At 46.5% G+C, this 18,721-nt stretch overlaps 1 protein-coding gene across 2 annotated transcripts in view; it reads right to left on the bottom strand.

The window, feature by feature from the left end:
• Nucleotides 1–18,274, bottom strand: part of TFRC (transferrin receptor) — a 75,367-nt gene extending 57,093 nt beyond the window's left edge. Inside the window, exon 1 of one of the 2 annotated variants that reach the window (XM_078453089.2) lies at nucleotides 18,117–18,274. In XM_078453089.2, the coding sequence (XP_078309215.1) occupies nucleotides 18,117–18,153 (37 nt within the window). In that variant the 5' untranslated portion in view covers nucleotides 18,154–18,274. The remainder of the gene's footprint in view (nucleotides 1–18,116) is intronic. The other variant, XM_078453090.2, reaches the window with a different exon arrangement.
• Nucleotides 18,275–18,721: the final 447 nt, after the last annotated feature.

The following is an 18,721-nucleotide window of genomic DNA, read 5'->3' on the forward strand; positions in this document are numbered from 1 at the left end:
CTTCAATGCTCACCTGAATCCCCTGAGGATCTTTTGCTAAAATGAAGATTCTGCCTCAGTAGGCTAAGGGTCGGGCCTTGAATCCAGCCTTCCTAACCATCTCCCAGGTGACAGTTACTGTTGGTTCAGGGACCACACTTAACAGCAAAGGCCTACCGCACCTACCTGCAGGCGGCCCAGTCAGGCTGGATACAGCTGGCCCCCTTCTCCCTTCCGAGATTTATGGAACAAGGTGCAACCGCTGCCCTCGGCCCTTACGCCGACTCATTTAACCCTCACAACAGCGTTCTGAGCTGGTGACTCTTATTATATTCCTCATGTATGGGTGAGGAAACCAAAGCACAGAGAGAGCAGAGGACAGGCCTGCAGCTGGTAGGTGATGAAACGGATCTGAGGGCAGCCGGCCTGGTCAGCCCCGGCACATCAGGGCCATGTAACTCGGCAGGCTTAAAAGACTCTGAGACCGCTGTAAGTGGGCAGCAAAGGGGTGCCAAATATGTCTGTGGTCTCATAGCAGAAGCCTCTCAAACAGTGAGGAACTCTCCCAAGTTTCTTTCAAAATACATGGAGGCCATCCCCTCACCAGCCTTGGCCCACAAAATACTTTTTATCTTCAAACAACTTCAAAACTTGTTTGTTGTTTTGTTTTGTTTTTTAAAGAAAAGTTTAGTTTCTTAGGAATTCTGAAGGAGTACTAAAAGTAATCAGTATGGGCTTAAGGAATTTTATCTTTAACTTCCTCACTCTGGGAGACAGGCCCTATTAATATGCTTCAAACGTGGATCTGTCTTCTCTTTGTTTGAGGGGAGGCTGGGCCGTGTCATCCTGTTGGGCCCAGTTTTCTCGTTTGTTCTTTGTTTGATCCATGGCCATGTATAGTTGTGACTGGAGGTGAGGATGGTGGGGCTGAGCGCTAGTCCAAGGACCAGGCTAACTGGGTTCCAGTCCTGCTGTGCCTCCAGGTGGCTGTGTGGCCTATTGGCTCCCACCCCTTCTTCGGCTCAGTTTCCTCATTTGTGCTGTGAAGGGGACTGGCCAGGCTCTGAAGTGCTATAGCACACAGCATATTCTTTTTGAGGGTTCCCAATCTTTGTAAGGACTTTCCCAGCAGCTGCTGTGAATCACACAGATTTTCTGTGTGACTAACTGTTCTTACCATCAGGGTGACTAGTTCCTACAAAACAAGCAGTCCCTAGATAAGGCCCAAAACAAAGGTGAGAAATTCTTTGGTAAAAAAGTCTCAATACTGAGGGGCACCTGGCTGGCTCCGTCGGTTAAGCATCTGACCTTGGCTCAGGTCATGATCTCACAGTTTCTGAATTTGAGCTCCACATCGGGCTCCATGCTGGTGATGGTCTGCTTGGGATTCTCTCTCTCTCCTTCTCTCTGCCCCTTCCCTGCATACTCACTCTCTCTCAAAAAAAAATAAATAAATGTTAAAAAAAAAATTTTTTTTAAAGTCTCAGTACTGATCCTGGCTCCCTCTCTGTATTCTGGGTCCCTTTGACTCATTCCCAAAACTCATCCTTCCTCGTGGATATTTGGTAACCTGTTGACTTCCTCCAGTTCCCACTTCTAGCCCTGGCCTAAGCCCCACACTGACTCCCTATTACCTGCTCAACCAAATCCACATTTATCCTGGGTCTAGGGCCCCTTGTGTTCTGCTTACGTTCTTCCAGATGTGTTCTCACCTCTCAGCCCTCTGTGAGTGACCGCTTTACCCTGCATCTTCCTTCTTACCTCCAAGCCTTTTTCACGTGCATGGCATGCCCTGCCTTCCCCTGCCTGCCTAGCAAACTCCTACTCATCCTTTTCTTTTTTCTTTTCTTTTCTTTTTTTTTCTTTTCTTTTCTTTTTTTGAGGGAGAGAGAGAGAGAACTGTGAGATCATGACCTGAGCTGAAATCAAGAATTAGACACTTAACCAGTTGAACCACCCAGGGGCCCCTCCTACCTATCCTTGAAGATCCTCCTCAATGATGTTTTCTAAGAAGCTTTTTATGATCCTTTGGGAAAAACAAGTCCGTTTCCACTGCATCTCATGCTGACCACAGTGAGCTTTCAATTCATCTATTTGTATGCATTTGGCTGCAAGTAACAGAACATCTGACTAATAGTGACTTCAACAATAGAAACATTTCATCATTTCACACAACTGATGGTGGACTCTTCAGGATTGGTTCAGTAGCTCAACTCTGTCCTCCAGGATCTAGGCTCCTTCCATTCTGTCGTCTTCAGCATGTTGGGTATGTCTTGCCTCATGGCCACAAAACAGTGGCTGTAGCTCCAGGCATCACATCATCGCACCTCAGCATCCAAGAAGGAAGAATGGGGGGGGGGAGGGTAGGATAAAATGTGCCTTTTACTCCTCCACTTGCTCTTGGCCTCCCGATGGTTGTTCTTTCCTACCCCTGCTTCTTGCACTCCATCAGATGCTCCAGTTTTAACTACTCAACCTGACCAGGCACACTTAAATATCTATACCAAGACCTGACCCCTTCAAGTACCTCAGCTCAAAGACCTCTTTTGTCATTAAAAAAAAAAAAAAATCACTCCCACAGTCTGAAAATCATGAAAGGTTTTGACTGGACATTTATTCCCTTTTGAATAGCTCTGTTGTACGTGTGGCTTTTACTGTGAGCCACCTCAAATAGGTTTTGGAAGTAGGTGTGGTATAAATAATAAATACATGAATGAATATCTGGAAGTGTGGCTGTTTTTATTTAGTCTTGGGAGAATGTGGTTATCTCTGTGATAAGTCCCTCTAGCTAAGAGTAAACAGGATGGCTTGGCCCCTGTCTAGAAGCTAAAAGCTGCCAGCTGATGTAGGGGATAGGGCCAGTGGTGAGTGGAGGTGGGGGCTGTTTGGGACTTGAGCTTGCTTTTTGGTGCAGCCTGTTGGATGCATGATGTGAATTTTGGGGAGAGATGAAGTCTGAGGCCTCATCACTGACTTCATAGTAACTGCGTGTGTGATATAAGGATCCTTCTCTCTGAGCCTCAGTTTCCCAAGTGTGTGACAGCAGTTTGGGCCAGATGGTCTCAAAAAGCCCTTCTAACTTGGCTGATCTATATGTATGTGAAGTACTTCCTGGAGGAGTGGAACTATGCATTAGGGGGTAGTAGGAACAGGCAATGGGGTCCCTGACCACTTCTCCTGTCAACCACCGTGGCCTTGGCTTCCCCCAAGAGCTGGGAAGAGGGTTCACTGCCCCCCCGCCTGTCTTAGAAGGATGGGGTTCTTAGTCTTGAGGCTGTTCTCTTCTCAACAGAAGGCTCAACAACAGATCCCTGCTACTCCTGCTCTGTGCTCTCAACTTAGGGATCGCCCCTTCCAGCCTCAACCAAGACAGGGCAGGCAGGGAGGGTGGGAAAGAGCACCACGTGCAAATTCTGGGGACAGTGGACATCTCTCAGGTGCCTGAGCAAGTCAGTAAGATGGATACTATCATCACTGTCTCCATTTTATAGCTGAGGAAATCAAGGCTCAAAGAGAATATTCATTTTCTGTTGTTGCACAAATTTAGCAGCTCAAAACCACATAAATGCATTATCTCAACTTTCTGTAGGTCAGATGTCAGGGCACAGCATGGCTCAGCTGGTTCTCTGCTTCAGGTTTCACAGTGCTGAAATCAGCTGCCCGCAGGGCCGTGTTCCTTTCTGGAGGCTTTGAAGATGAATCTGCATCCAAGCCCATGCCAGTAGTTGGCAGAACTGAGTTCAATGCAGTGTAGGATGAGGTACCAGTGTCCCTGCCGGCTGTCAGCTGGGGGTCATTCTCAGCTTCTGGAGGCTACCTACATCCCTTGGTCTGTGGCTCCCTTCCTCCATCTTCAAAGCCAGCAATGGTGGTTGGGTTCTTTTCACATTTCAAATCTCTCAGACCTCCCTTGGACCTCATTTTTCTTCTTTCTTCAGCCAGAGAAAGTGTCCTGCTTTTGAGGGCTCATTGATTAGACTGGGCCCACCAGGATGATCCAGGACAATGTCTCCATCTCAAGGCCTACAACCTTAATCACATCAGCAAAATCACCTTGCCAAGTAACGTTATGCATTCACAATTCTGGGGATTAGGGCATGGGTGTCCTTGGGGATCATTACTCTTCCTACTACAGGAGTTTCCAAAGCTATCACTCAGCTAGTCATTGGCAGAGGTGGAACCCGAACTCACATCTTGTATCTACAAAACATGTACTTTTCCCACCACATCTGAGCTGTCTCAAGAACTTTTAAATGTTTATTTATTTTGAGAGAGAGCACAAGCGGGGGAGGTGCGGGGGTGGGGGTGGCGGGGAAGACAGAAGATTGAAAGCAGGCGCAGAGTCCCGATGCAGGGCTGGAACTCACGAACCAAAAGATCACTATCTGCACCGAAGTGGGACCCTGAACCGCTCAACCCTCAATCAACTGAGTCATTCAAGCGCCCCTCAGGGTCTTTTAGAGCATCATTTAATTCATCCCATTTCTTTCAGGTAATTCACACCCAACTGGGCCCACAAAGGAAAGTATCACCAGACAGAATGATTCTGTGGGCCCTCCACCTGCTGGACTCTGCCAGCTCCCTCCTTCCTGGGATGGTCCAGGAAGTTCTTGAGATCAAACCTAATTGGTCCAAGATGGAGGCTGAAGAAGCCGAGGGCATCTCTGCCCATTTACTTTGAAGTCTCCTGGACGGGCTCGCATATAGACGTGCAGTGTGCACGCGTAAGACACTTCCTCCCCACTACAGACTGGGCAGAGTGAGAGAGTGAGCTGGAGATTCCAAAACAAACTGGAACTCAGACTGTGGTGAACATTTTCCACCCTACTTCTGCCTCTGGCTCCAGGTAAAAGTACATTTATTTTTCCCCATCAGTAATTTCCTCCTAGAAACAGAATTCTAAATACCTTTTGTTCATTCATTCAATGCCTATACTTGTGTACCTGCTTTGTGCGAGGCACCATTATACACACACAAGATATACCGGTGAACAAAACGGACAGAGATCCCTGCTCTCCTGGAACCTACACTCTGGGTGGTGGAGGCTGGACACTAAAAAAATAAATAAGCTATTATTTAGACTGCTAGAAGGTGACAGAGCTATTGGAAAAAGAGCATAGAGCAGAATGACGGGTATGGGTGGGAATGCAGACCGCAGTATTAAACACAGGCACAATGTGGGCCTCACCGATGAGGGGAGGTTTGAACAAAGACTTTAGGTGAGAGAGGTGGCCAAATGGATACCTGAGGTGAGGGCATTCCAAGTAGAGGGGACCGATGTGCAAAGGCCCTGAGGGAGAAGCATGCCAAATGTATCGGAGGAACAGTAAAGAGCCCAGCGGGGCCCCGGAAGATGGCTTTGTAAGGAATGGATTTAACTTTGAGTAAAGAAGGAAACTACTGTGAGGTTTCTGATCAATGGAACGTCTTGTAAAAAGAGTTTGCATTTTCATGGAGTGCTGATGCAGGGAGTCAGTTAGAAAGTAAAGGTTTGTGGGTGGGGGCGCTTGGGTGGCTCAGTCGGTTAAGCATTTGATTTCGGTTCAGGTCATGATCTCAGTTCATGAGCTCGAGTCCCGCATTGGACTCTCTGCTGTCAGCACAGAACCCGCTTCGGATCCTCTGTCTCCCTCTCTCTCTGCCCCTCCCCTGCTTGTGCTAGCTCTCTCTCTTCAAAAATAAATACACATTAAATAAAAAAATTGAGAGAGTAAACGTGTGGGGACTGTGATGATAAACCGGAGACAGATGGCTGGACCAGAGTAGAGGTTTTATGCTTTGCATAGTGTAGCCTCGGGAAAAGGGAAGAGGAGGAAGGTGAGCCCTGGCCTCAGGCTAGCTCAGTGGTCTAAGGGGATAGGTTGCCGGGCCTGTGTAGACTTGGCTGGCGGGACCCACCTAGGGCCCTGTGTCAGCTTGCATGTTCTGGCAGTACCCAATTACCTCAAGCAGCCTGGACGGAGAGGGCAGAGATGGAGACTCTCCAGGGTCTCACAATCTGAGCGAGCCACGTAAATGGCCCAGTATCCAGGCCGGGAAGTCAGAGAATCAGCAACCGGCCAAGCCGTGTGAGGGGGGGCCCTCTAGCTTTTCCCATGTGGGTTACCAGCCAGAAAGCCAAGCTAAAATCACAATTGTCTTGTTGAAACTGTGAGGGGGATCCCACAGAACCAGACCCGGACAGTAGGAATGGTGAGGTGCCTGTTATATGAAATGAAGGATATGGCGGTGTTAGTGGTGCTCCTTTGTGCAGGGTGCCATCTTGGTTGTGTTAAGACACAAGAAAACATGGTCATGGGGGATTTTATGGTCTTAAGCCCAACTCTGTGCCCCTCCACATGTTGGTCCCCAAGAGAATCCAGTCCACTGTTGAGAGAGTCTTGCTCCTTGAGGGTTCTCAGGACAGGGTGCACCGTGGGGAAGAGATGTCTCCATCTCTCCTGGGCAGATAATCCAGTCAGCTATCATCAGTGTGGGCCAAGCCCTGCCCGGGGAGCTGGGCCTAAGGAATGAGGCTGGGAAGACTTCCTCTAGGGTCTCTGGGGACACTACACTCTTGATGGTAACTGAAGAGATCAGGATCCCGGGGGCGGGACATGGGATGACGCCACCTATGCCTATGTATGCAAACTGAAGTATAGAAGAAAAATGAACTACAAAAATATTTCGGGGGTGCAGGTTTATCGGTCATATTTTTCTTCCTCATATGTACATTTTTATTTTTACTTATTTATTTTTTAAGGGAAGAAAAACTTTTATTATCTTTTTTATATTTATTTATTTATTTATTTATTTATTTATTTATTTATTTATTTATAATCTCTACACCCGACATGAGGCTTGAACTCATGACTCTTAAGATCAACAGTCGCATGCGCCAGCCAGGCGCCCCAATCATTTTTGTATCTTTCAAGTATTTTATAATCAGAGAAAAACAATGAAAATATTGGATTTGTAATTATAGTGGCAGAAAACCTAACCTATATAAGGAAGAATTCCCTGGAAGGGGACTGACAGGAATGGGGTCGTCAGGGAAGAGGCTCTGCCACCCCTTTGTCCCAGGGAGGGTCAGACCCCCCCCCCCCCCCCCAAGTGCCTCCCACTTGCTGGGAGGCCTGGGGCAGAGCTGTTGACCTCCACTCCACGCTGCCACCCTCGGACATCCCCGTGGTCCTGAAATCAATTTTGCATTTCTAATCCCATTATCCATACACCTGGCAGGCTATGCCTTGAGTGTACTGAACGAATGCTAAGCTGATTAGAGTTAGTTGACTGGGTTTCAATACCTGCTCTGTTTGGGGAAGATTCTATTTCCTCTGTGGACACACAGGGACTGAGGTTCCTTCCCTGGGGATATTGTTCCCTGGGAATCCCATGTGCTTTTCCCTTTAGTCAACTCACACCCGTCTGGTCACACTGCCAACCCCCATCTCTGGAGGACAGTCCAGATCTTATTTATTCTCATTTTCTTCTCATTTTTATTATCCAAGAAAGTTATACTTAATGTAGAATGTTTTTCAAAAATAAGCAATAAAAGGACACAAATCATCTGCAGGCCCACTGATCAGAGATAACCAGTATAGTCAAAATGAGGGGTGCCTGGATAGCTCAGTCGGTTGGTTGAGCATCTGACTCTTGATTTCAGCTCAGGTCATGATCTTGTGGTTCGTGGGTCCGAGCCCCACATGGGGCTCTGTGCTGAGCAGAGCCTGGTTGGGATTCTCTCTCTCCATTTCTCTCTGCCCCTCCACTGCTGGAGTTCTCGTTCTCATTCTCTCTCTCTCTCTCTCTCTCTCTCTCTCTCTCTCTCTCTTTCTCTCCCACTCTCAAAATGAATAAATAAACTTTATTTTTAAAATCTTAAAAAAAATAATCAAAATGTAATAATACCAGACGTACTGCTTGGAAATGTGTTTTTTTCATGAAATATATATCTTGAGTATCTTTTCAAATCTATAAATATGTACATCTACACGTGCATTTTAATGAGTACACAGTCGTTATGAACCATTCCCCTGTGCATGGACAGGCTTTCTTAGCTTTTGTCCTTAACAACAATGCTTGTACTCACCTTTGCTCTCACTTGTCATGATTAGCTTAGGCCAAATTAGAGAAGATAAACTGCTAGTCAGAAGGAAATGCAGTCGCTTTAAGTATGCCTCTTTAAAACCGGTAGAACCTAAGCATTGGCTCAGAGGCTCCCTCCAGCCGGGACCCTGAGTCTGGTTTCTCTGCACAGTCAGGGCCGCACCCAGGATCTCTGCCTCTAAACCCTGTGACTGTTGTCCCATTGCCCTAGACACATCTCTTCTGGGTTTGAAGGGTCTTAAAAGTGTTTGTGATCTTTTACCAAACAAGTGCATTCCACTCCCTTTCTCAAACTGTCCCAGGTGCGATTTCTCTGCCCCCTTCTCCTCCTTTTGAAATAATTCCCTTGGCTCCCTGCTCTGCTCGGCTGTGTAAGTGTCTGCTCCCACAGTGCCTACAACACTTTCATTCATCCAGGTGATTCAGCAAACAGTAAACCTTCATGAAGCACTTACTCTGTGCTAAGTCCTGGGAAATACAGAGGTGAATGAGGAAAGTCTGTCCTCATGGAACTTACAAATACTTAAAGACTATCAGACAGTGATTAAATTATCTGAAGAAACAACAGGGTAATAAGAGAGTGACTGGCTGGGGAGAGATGCTTTGGATAACATGGCCCAGTGCATCCTCGCTTAGGAGGTGACATTTGAATGAAGAGCATAGTTCACTACACTTCTCTCTTGATATGTCTTCCTCCCTCTGTTAAATGGAGAACATGTATTGTTTTTGAACCCCCACACCCCAGCCACTCCCCGGAGACCATGTGTTGTTATCACAGGACAGAACAGTGTCACCCAGCAGCCCAGCACACAGGTTAAGAACAGAGGCTTGCAGTTGGCATTTACCCACTCCGCAACCTTGAGCAAGTTATCCAAATCTCTATGAGTCAGGTTTGTTTGTTTGTTTTTTTTAAGTTTATTTATTTATTTTGAGGGGTGGGGAGGAGCAAATTGAGAGAGAGAGAGAATCCCAAGCAGGCTCCCCACCGTCAATATGGAGCCGGATGCAGGTCTCAGACTCATGAACCATGAGATCGTGACCTGAGCCAAAATCAAGAGTCAGACACTTAACTGAATGAGCCATCCAGGTGCCCCTATGAGTCAGTTTTTAAGTCTAGAAAATGGAGATAATAGCACCGGCCTCACTGACTTGTGAGGATTATGTTGAGATAAAGCGTATAAGAGCTTGACAGGAAGGCAGGCTCAGCAAAGGGGAGCAGCCAGCCTGGCTGTTCCTGTGGAGCCCCAGGCACCAATGACTGGGTGAAACAGAATTTACACCCGCCATCAGGATTTTCCCAGAGTGTGGGGCCAGAGGGCCAGGCAGGAGGTGGAGGTTTGGGCAAGACTGCAGGAGAGGGAGAAGACGGCATGTGGCTATATTTTCCACATTCTTACCCACATCCTGACTTCTCTTTAAAAAGAACTGTTGTACAAACAATATAGAGACATTAAAGGAAATTTTAAAGGAAAAGTAAACACCTATGATCTCAGCATTCTAAGCCTAAAATTGTTATTTTCTTTCTGCCTAGTTCTTCCTGTTTGGCTAAATGCACACATACCTGATATCGCCTCACTTCTGGTGATCTATGTCATATTTTGCAGGTCACTTAACATTTTTAAAATAAATGCTCCTTCATTATCCTACTGTAGTCTTCATACACAGAATTTTTAATGGCAGCCCGATCTTCCATCAGGTTGATGAAGCTATATTTAGTTTTTCATTTTCTTTTCTTTCTTTTTGTTTAACTTTATTTTTAAGTAATCTCTACACCCAGAGTGGGGCTCGGACTCACAACCCTGAGATCTCCCCTGAGATCAAGAGTCATAAGTGCCACTGACCGAGCCAGCCAGGTGGCCCTTGTTATTCATTTTCTTAAGGCTGGATCTTTAGTTTGCTTCTTCTTTTTTTTTTTTTTTTAATTTAAAAATTTTTTTTTTTTTTTTTTTAAGAGAGAGAGACAGAGTGTGAGTGGGGGAGTGGCAGAGAGAGAGGGAGACACAGAATCTGAAGCAACTCCAGGCTCTCAGCTGTCAGCACAGAGCTTGATGCAGGGCTTGAACCCACAAACTGTGAGATCATGACCTAAGCCGAAGTTGGAAGCTTAACTGACTGAGCCACCCAGGTGCCCTTAGTTTGCTTCTTTTTGCTGTTAAAAATAAATAGATATTTGTTTATAGATTTTTTTTTTTTTTTTTTTTTTTTTTTTTTTTAGAGAGAGAGCTAGTGGGGGAGAGGGGCAGCAGGACAGGGAGAGAGAGAATCTTAAGCAGGCTTCATGGTCAGCACAGAGCCCGACGTGGGGCTCGATTCCACCACCCTGAGATCATGACCCAAGCTGAATTCAAAAGTCAGAAGCTCAACCAACTGAGCCACTCAGGCGCCCGTGTTTATAGCCTTTTAATGCTTTATGGCTATATTGCTCCCCAGTGAAACAATTTACACTTTGTTAGCAGTATGTAAGCATGTTCTCACCAACTCTGCAGAGAGCTTTTGTGGTTGGGTTAATACGACTGAATCTTGTTAGCTTAATCTGGTATGGCGTGGTATTTATTTACTATTGGAGTTCCCCTTGAATGAAATTAATTCATATTTTTTGCTCATAATCAGTCTTGATTAGCTATTTATGAACCTAATCTTTTTCTTATTTGCTGCAAACTTTTTCTCCAGTCTGTAATCTTTTCTCTTTTAAAATTACGTTTTTAATAAAATTATAAAAGCAATACACGCTCATGGTAGAAAATCTGAGAAACAGTATTAAAATAAATGTCATCACTTAGTTCATTTATTTATTTTTGAGAGAGAGAGAGAGAGAGAGAGAGAGAGAGAGAGAGAGTGCACATGCAGGAGGAGCAGACAGAAAAGGGAAAGAAAGAGGGAAAGAGAGATCGTGTACACAGGAGGACCAGAGAGAAATGGAGAGAGAGAGGGAGAGAGAGAGAATCCCAAACAGGTCTCCACACTGTTAGTGCAGAGCCTGACATGGGGCTAGAACCCACGAACCAAAGCCCTCCACATAATTCTAATGAGCAGGTTTAGGGACCACCCCACTGGTGTCTTTCATTCCTCATTACATACCCAGAACGTACCACGTTGCCTGGCAAATTGTACGTGCTTAATAAATACATAACAAAGGCACTGAAGAACAAGTGTTTTAAAGTCTTTGTACATGTGCACAGAAGTCAGCGCCACCTGTTTGGATTTTCACAACCACTTTGTGAGGCAGGCAACACAGTGGATTGTCCCTGTTTCTCAGAGACTGAGAGGTGAAGGGACTTCCCCAAGGTCACAGATGGAGGGACCAGAGACTTAGGGTGAGGGGCACATTTTAGGGAGAGGAGAAAGGAAGTCTGATCCCGGGGAGCAGAGGCAAGGGGGGAAAAGAGGAAAAAAAAGAAGAGAAGGGACCAGCAAAGAAGCAGCAGGGGAAGGTTAGAGGAGCCCTGAAGATATAGAAATGGAACAAGACATCAAAAACATAACAAAACAAAACAACAGAAAAGCAAGACTCTGATGCAGGGACAGATGGAGACCAGACAGGATTATGAAGAGGTGGGGCCAGAGCCACTTTCTCATGGGGGGGTGAGTGGAGGACAGGGGGGCTGGAAGTTGGGGGGAATCAGAGGGAGACAGAGTAGGTCTAGAGAAAAGAGCTCAGAGGATATGAGGCCACAGAACCTGTTTCTGGGGAACAGGCATGTGCCACTGGTCCCTGAGTGTGATGTTTCCCTTCAGGTCAAAGCGCTTGGTCCCAATGTCACCATGGAAAACACATCCTTCTGATGACTGTGGCCTCTGCCCCCTGGCCTCCTCCTCTAGGACTGTGTGTTTAGGCAGCTGCACTGCATTTTTAGAACAATTTTTAACTTGTAGGCCGTACCTGTGGAACCAGAATGTCTGGTCAAGACCAGTTACATAACACCCTCAGCCCTTCTGGTGCCAAGGGCGGCAGCAGCCAGACCTGGCCCCACACAGGTGTGGGCTAGGCCTAGTCAGAGGGGGCAGGGGGTAAAAGGAAAGGGGTCCCCTTCCCACCTGGAGGACTGAGCCCCCACTTCTGGAGCCAGAAAACTACGTGAGACAGGACCTAGTCTGAGTCTTCTATCCAGGACCCCTAAGAATGTAGCTTTGTACTGGTCTAAGGCTTCCTGAAGGATTCAGACTAAACCTAAGAAAGAATTTTGCCATTGGGATTGGCAAAATATGAACATGTTACACAGAAGTTTCTTCAGTACCTATTTAAAGGATTATCTGTAATGAATAGTCAAGTCCAGACCAGAGGGGTAAACTCTGTGACTTCTGGAAGACTGTCCCACCGATAGTTCATGGTGTTCTGGGTAGATCCCAGGCCAGGACACCCCGGTGTCAGTACCTAAGTATGCTCAACTGAGAACAAGGCCAAACTTCAAAAAAAGGTTTGAAGAATAAAGATGAGGAGCTAAGTTCACTGCGGCCCTACAGCTCCCAGGGCAGGCCTGAGCAGAGGGAAGAAGGGGATGCAGTCAGCCATCAGGATGGCTGGAATGCATCTTATCCACAGAACCCAGAGAGGTGGGTGGGAGATAGAATCCCAGAAGCCAGCACAGACTATGCAAAGCAGCTGGCTCAGCCTCCTCATTTTATAGACAGAAGACTGAGAAGTGACTCACTTGCCCACAGTCACGTAGAGAAGGGGAAGATGATGAGGCTGATAGATCAGTGACAGCTAGTTCAAGGCCTGAAGGTCTTTCACGAACTTCAGGAGGACGAAGGTGAGCCTAACTCTGACGGCTGCTGGAGTGGGCTTGAGGGAGGATTTGAGAAGCCCCTGTATGCCAAGCCCTGGGTCTGGAGCCGAGCTTTAGCTACAGCCTACAGATAGGGAGGCCTCTAAGAAGTATGGAGGAAGAATGGCTAACAGGACTCAGACATGGACCTCCCAGGGCCAAACAAGGGACCCAAAGGGGTGGCGGACGTCTCCACCCCCACCATTCTTCCCAGGCTCGCAAGGTTACTGCCCAACCCTGCCAACCCCCCAGGAGCAAAGCCCAGCCTGCTCACCACTTGCCTAGCCATTAAATAGGCATCCATGGAGCCCACTTTGGGCTGTGTAGCCCCTCCCTCCCTTCCATTCATATGGCTCACAGGCTGGATCCCTTGCCACGGACACCATAAAAGCCTCCTTGGTCACGTTCACCTCGCTCCAAGTCACCCCCACATTCACCTGGATACCCACCACAGCCCCCTCACTGGTCCTCTGCCTCCTACTTTTGCTCCTGCTGTCCTCCTCCACTTAGCTAGCAGCCAGGGATTGCTAAAACACAATCTAGACATCTCACTCCCCTAAAAGCTAGGCGTGGCTCCCCAGAGCCTTCAAGATAAAGCACCGTCTCCTTAGGAGAGAACACAAGTCCTTCAGGAGCGGGTCTTTCCCATCCCAGCCTTGCATCTTACCCTCTGCTCTAGGCTCTGCTGTGTTGCTTCCAGAACCCACCAAAACTTTTCACACATCTGGCTTTTGCACGTACTTGGCCTGGGAGGCTCTTATACCTTCTGGTGCACCTCGGATATCTCCCACTCATCTTTCAAGTCTCCATCCAAAGCTACTGCTTCTGGGAAGCCCTCCCTGATCTCCTCAGGCAAAGGCTGGCATTTCTTCTCTTGAGCTCCTGCACAGCCCACACTTGCCTCTCCCAGTATTCACCACATTATGTGCTAATTACCCCTTTGCCTATTGTGGTAGGCAGCCTCTAGTTGGATGGCTCCCATGATCCCTGCCTCTTGGTATCTCTCCTGCGTCACGCCCTCCCCTTGAGTGTGGGCTGGGCTCAGTAACTTCCTTCCAACAACAAGAATAGGGCAGAAGTGAAGGGATATTACTTCTGAGATTGGTTACAAAAAGACTGTCTGTGGCTTCTGACCTGGCTGCCGACCCCCCTCCCCCAACCCAGAGCCCTCACTCTGGAGGAAGCAAATTGTCACTTGGAGTAGTTCCTTGGAGGGGCCCATGTGGCAGGGAACAGAGGTCCCTAGCCAATAGTCAGTAAGGACTTGAGGTGAGTCCGCTGCCGTGTGAATGAGCCAGAAGCAGATTCTTCCTCAGTCAGGTCTCTGAGGTGACTGCAGTGCCTGTTGATACTTGGTTGGCTTTGTTGAGTTAGAGGCATCTGGCTAGGCTGTCCCCAGGTTCTTGACCCATAGAAACTGACATAACAAATGGTTGTTGTTTTAAGCTTCTAACTTTTGGGGAAATTTGATAACCAATAAACATCTTCTCCACTGGCCTTAGATCTCCTTGGGGACTGACTTATTCATCTCTGGATCTGCTAGGGCAACTCACTGGGGACAATGAAAAGAACCTACAAGTTTTGAGGATGCCAAAAAAAATTACTTAAAAAATAAATTAAATAAAGGTTACATAAGAACGTTTCCTGAATCAGAATGACATCAGCCTTCTCAACAGCAACTCTGGAAGTTAGAACACAACGGAACCAGATCTTCAGAATTCTAAGGAAAATGATATCCAATCCACAGCAATCGAGTGTGAGTGTGAAACATTTTCAGAAGAGATCTCAAAAATTTATCTTCTGCGCACCCATCCACTGTCTCAGGAAGCTACTCAAGGGTGTGCTCTGCCCAAACAACAGTGTAAACCAAGAAAGAAGAAGGAATGGGATTCAGGAGCTGAGAGCCAATAAAGCGAGGGGGAGGGACTGTCTAGCTGATGGTGAAGGAAAAGCCCCAGACAACAGCAGTGGCCAAGGCCTGGAGGGTGACTAGTCCAGACCACAGCAGATCAGAAGGCAGATGAAGGGATGCGTCTGTTCTGGAAGCAGCAACTGAGAGAACAGCTAACGTAATGAGCATATTGCCTAGAGATCTACACACAAATGGGGGGATGATTGAGGTTGGATTAATAATGGACATAAGGAACACTAAGCAAATGAAAAACGTAAGGTAATTATTAACTCCAGCAAAAACAAAATGTTGTACAGGAAAAAGTCATTATAGTATACTACATAAGCTGTGACTAGAGTTTACAAGGCCAAAAATATAAACAGTGAATGCTGATCTAAAGAAAATTACATCATAACTCATTTAGGAGGAAGGGGGGGATGGGAAGTGTGTTGTGCGATGGGGCCAGGGAGAGCAAAATGAACTACGTCCTAATCTTCGATAGTGATAAGTAGATAGACAAGGAATTAGCTGAAAAAGTTGAAAGTGGCTCTGAGGAGTTGGAAATGGGGTCTAAGTTGCAAGAGACAACTGTTTTTTCTTTTTTTGTTTTTTTAAATGTTTATTTTTGAGACAGAGACAGAAAGTATGAGCGGGGGAGGGGCAGAGAGGAGAGAGAGAGAGAGAAAGGATAGAGGATCCAAAACAGGCTCTGTGCTGAAAGCAGAAAGCTCGACACGAGGCTCGAACTCAGGAAACGAGATCATGACCTGAGCCGAAGTTGACGCTTAACTGACTGAGCCACCCAGTCGCCCCAAGACAACTGTTTTTCATAACAAGTCTTACGGAACTATTTAACTCGTTAAACTACATGTAAGTATAATGCTTTTAAAAGGTAAACCTAAAAGTCTACCACAATTTCTACATACAGACGATTTTCAATAAGTCTCAATCTTTACTATTCCCTCTGTATGATGTCTTCATCAGCCCACTACACTTGCAGGTAGGTATGTATTAGGACACTTGACCACAAATGACAAAGCCCCAACTCAAACTGGTGAACAGCTATTGTGTCCTGTCACAAATGGGCTTTAGTCTTGGCTGGATCCAGTGTTCACACGGCATTAGCAGAGATCTTTCTGTCTCCATTTCTTGGCTCTTATTTCCATGTCGACTTCATTCTCAAGCAGGCTCTTCTCACACCTTGGCAAGCTCGTCTCCAGCACCTCCAGGTTTCTAACCTACCAGCTTTGTGATCCTAACGGATGGAGACGGTCTCTGCCTGGTAGGTGCAAAAAACCACCTGGGATAGACACTCATTGATCTACTTGGGTCACATGCCCATCCCTGGACAGACTGCTACAGCCAAAGAGATAGAGCACTGGGATTGGCTAAGCCTGAGTCACATATCCGTGCCTAGACCCATGGACAAAGTGCGGGTGAAATGGTCTCACAAAGGCTATCTGGATGCTGTTACTAGAAAAAGAGAGGCTAGATGCTGCAAAACCAACAGTTGTGCTCTTGCCTGAAGACAGACACTGCTACTTGCCTTCATCAGCAGAGGAGCTGCTGGTTAGGAACCTCCCAGAACACTACATAACTGGCCCATTCCCTCTGCTTCACATAAGCTGTTAAATTTTTAAGATATGTCCCGCATTCTCACATCTTCTTGTGTCTAGGGAAACAACCTAGGTCCTTTGATTTTCCTTGCTTGACAGTTTCTTTTTTTTTGTTTGTCTGTTTATTTTTGAGAGAGAGTGAGAGAGCAAGAGGGGGAAGGGCAGAGAGAGAAGGACGCCCAGAATCCCAAGCAGGTTCCAGACTCTGAGCTGTCAGCACAGAGCCCAACGTGGGACTTGAACACATGAACCTCGAGATCATGACCTGAGCTGAAGTTGGAGGCTTAACCGATTGATCCACCCAGGTGCCCCTGCGTGACGGTTTCTAGACTCCTCACCTTCCCAGCTCTCTTTCCCCGGATGCTGAGTAGTGTCAAAAAACTAAAATGTGGTACCCAGAGTTGAATGAAGCTCCAGATGTGGCCTGACCAGCCCAAATGCCCATGGGTTGCTTGTCTCATTTCTCCTGGTCAGTGGAGCACCTGAAGGTGCATTGGCTTTTTTTTAGTGACTGCAGTGCATTGTTCGCTCACATTCAGCTTCCACCAACACCTTTCTTTATATAAGCTGTCATTAAGCCAGGAGTTCCTCATTCTGCATTCATGCAGTTGGTTCTTTGAACCTAAATAAAGGAATTTGCCTTTGCTAAATTTCAACTTATAAAATTTGGCCCATTATTGCAGCTGGTTGAGGTGTTTTGAATATGGATCCTGTCTTCAGTATAAGCATCTTTCCAGGTTTTGCATAATCCACCTATTTGATTGGTAGACATACTCTTTATTTTCATCCAAGAGGATAATAAGATAAATTTGGGTCAAGGATAAAGCCCTCTGTCCTACTGCCCAAGTCCACATGCTATCCTGTGATGATGCAATCAGCTATGGAGCAACCAAGTTGTTTTAGCTTCCCAGGGTTTCCAGAACCATTACCACAAACTGGTGGCTTAAAACAACAGACATTCATTCTCTCACAGTTCTGGAGGCTAGAGGTCCTAAGGTGAGGTGTCAGGAGGGCCACGTTCCCTCCAAGGACTCTAGAGAAGAACCCTTCCTCGCCTCTTCTTAGCCTTTCTTGGTGGTCAGCAATCCTTGACATCCCTTGGCTTTAGCTGCATCTCTCCATCTTCACATGGCATTCTTCCCTCTGTGTGTGTTTTCTATGTGTTTCTATGTCCAGATTTCCCTCTTCTTAAACGGATACCAGTCATTGGACTTAGCCGGCACCCTGATCCAGTATGAGTTCATCCTAACTAGATTATATCTGCAAAGACTCTATTTCCAAATGAGGTCACATTCACAGGTACCAGGGGTGAGGACTTCCAACATATCTTTTTAGGGGACACAATTCAACCTACTATACAACTGGCATCAGATTTCATCTCCCTTATCTCTTTCTTGACCTCTAAGCTCTGTAGAGCATCTCTATCAGAAGTTTTGCTGCAATCCAGACAGCCATGGGATTCCATGTACCCTAACCACATAAATCAGTCAACTTGATCTACTAACACAGTCTAGAGTGCTGGTTGCCACCTGGAGCTGTATGTGGCTGCCCTGTCCCTTTCTACTTTTCAGAGATTCTGATAGACTCTCCCCCTGGGGGAGGCCAGAATCTCCTGAGGGTGGTGGGGACAGGGTAGTTAGAGGAGGGAAGCCATAGAGGGGCATGGTTAAGAGTTTGGACTTTGGAATGAGACAGACCTACGACTTTGGGCTAGCTTACTCAATCTCTCTTGCATCCCATTTTCTTCACCTGTAAAATGTGAGTGATAAAACTTACCATAATGACATCCCAGGATAGAAGTGGCTATTGCCATTGTTGCTGCTGCTGCTGCTCCTGTGAGCTGCTTGGGAATCTGGGTGAATGTAGATCTGAATCCAGATCTTCAGTGTCCCCCGAGGCATGTTCCTTAATGCAGCTAAACCCTTTTCAGGCTTCCGCATCTGTAAAATTGAGAAACCTGACTCTCAGGCTGCTGTGAACTCTGTGTATACCCAGCATAGAGCCTGGGGCACAAAGCAGCTTAAATGTTTGCTTCTTCTCCTTCCCTTCTTCTCCTATAAACAAGGAAAGTAATGTTAGTCTGGCATGACTTATTCTCAGGAAACTCAGGGTGGCTCCTTTATAATTGCTCTGTTTTCTCTGTCTTCGGAGAGACACCCTGGATTTAATTTTGAGCCTGATTTTATGAAGACTCTAAATTGTTTTTAAAAACAAATGCTAACTATATATTTCTCCAGCAGGCCACTTAGTTCGTTAGGAAGCCCTCTTGAGTCACTATGTTTATTTTTATGCCCATTTTACCCAGGCAGTAAGTGAAGGCAAGGGTTAATAATGGCCCCATTGCCATGTAGTAACAAGGGATGATAGGAATGGAGAAGGGC

This window comes from Panthera onca, chromosome C2 (assembly GCF_046562875.1).
Source record: "Panthera onca isolate mPanOnc1 chromosome C2, mPanOnc1 haplotype 2, whole genome shotgun sequence".
In the NCBI taxonomy this organism is placed as follows: domain Eukaryota; kingdom Metazoa; phylum Chordata; class Mammalia; order Carnivora; family Felidae; genus Panthera; species Panthera onca.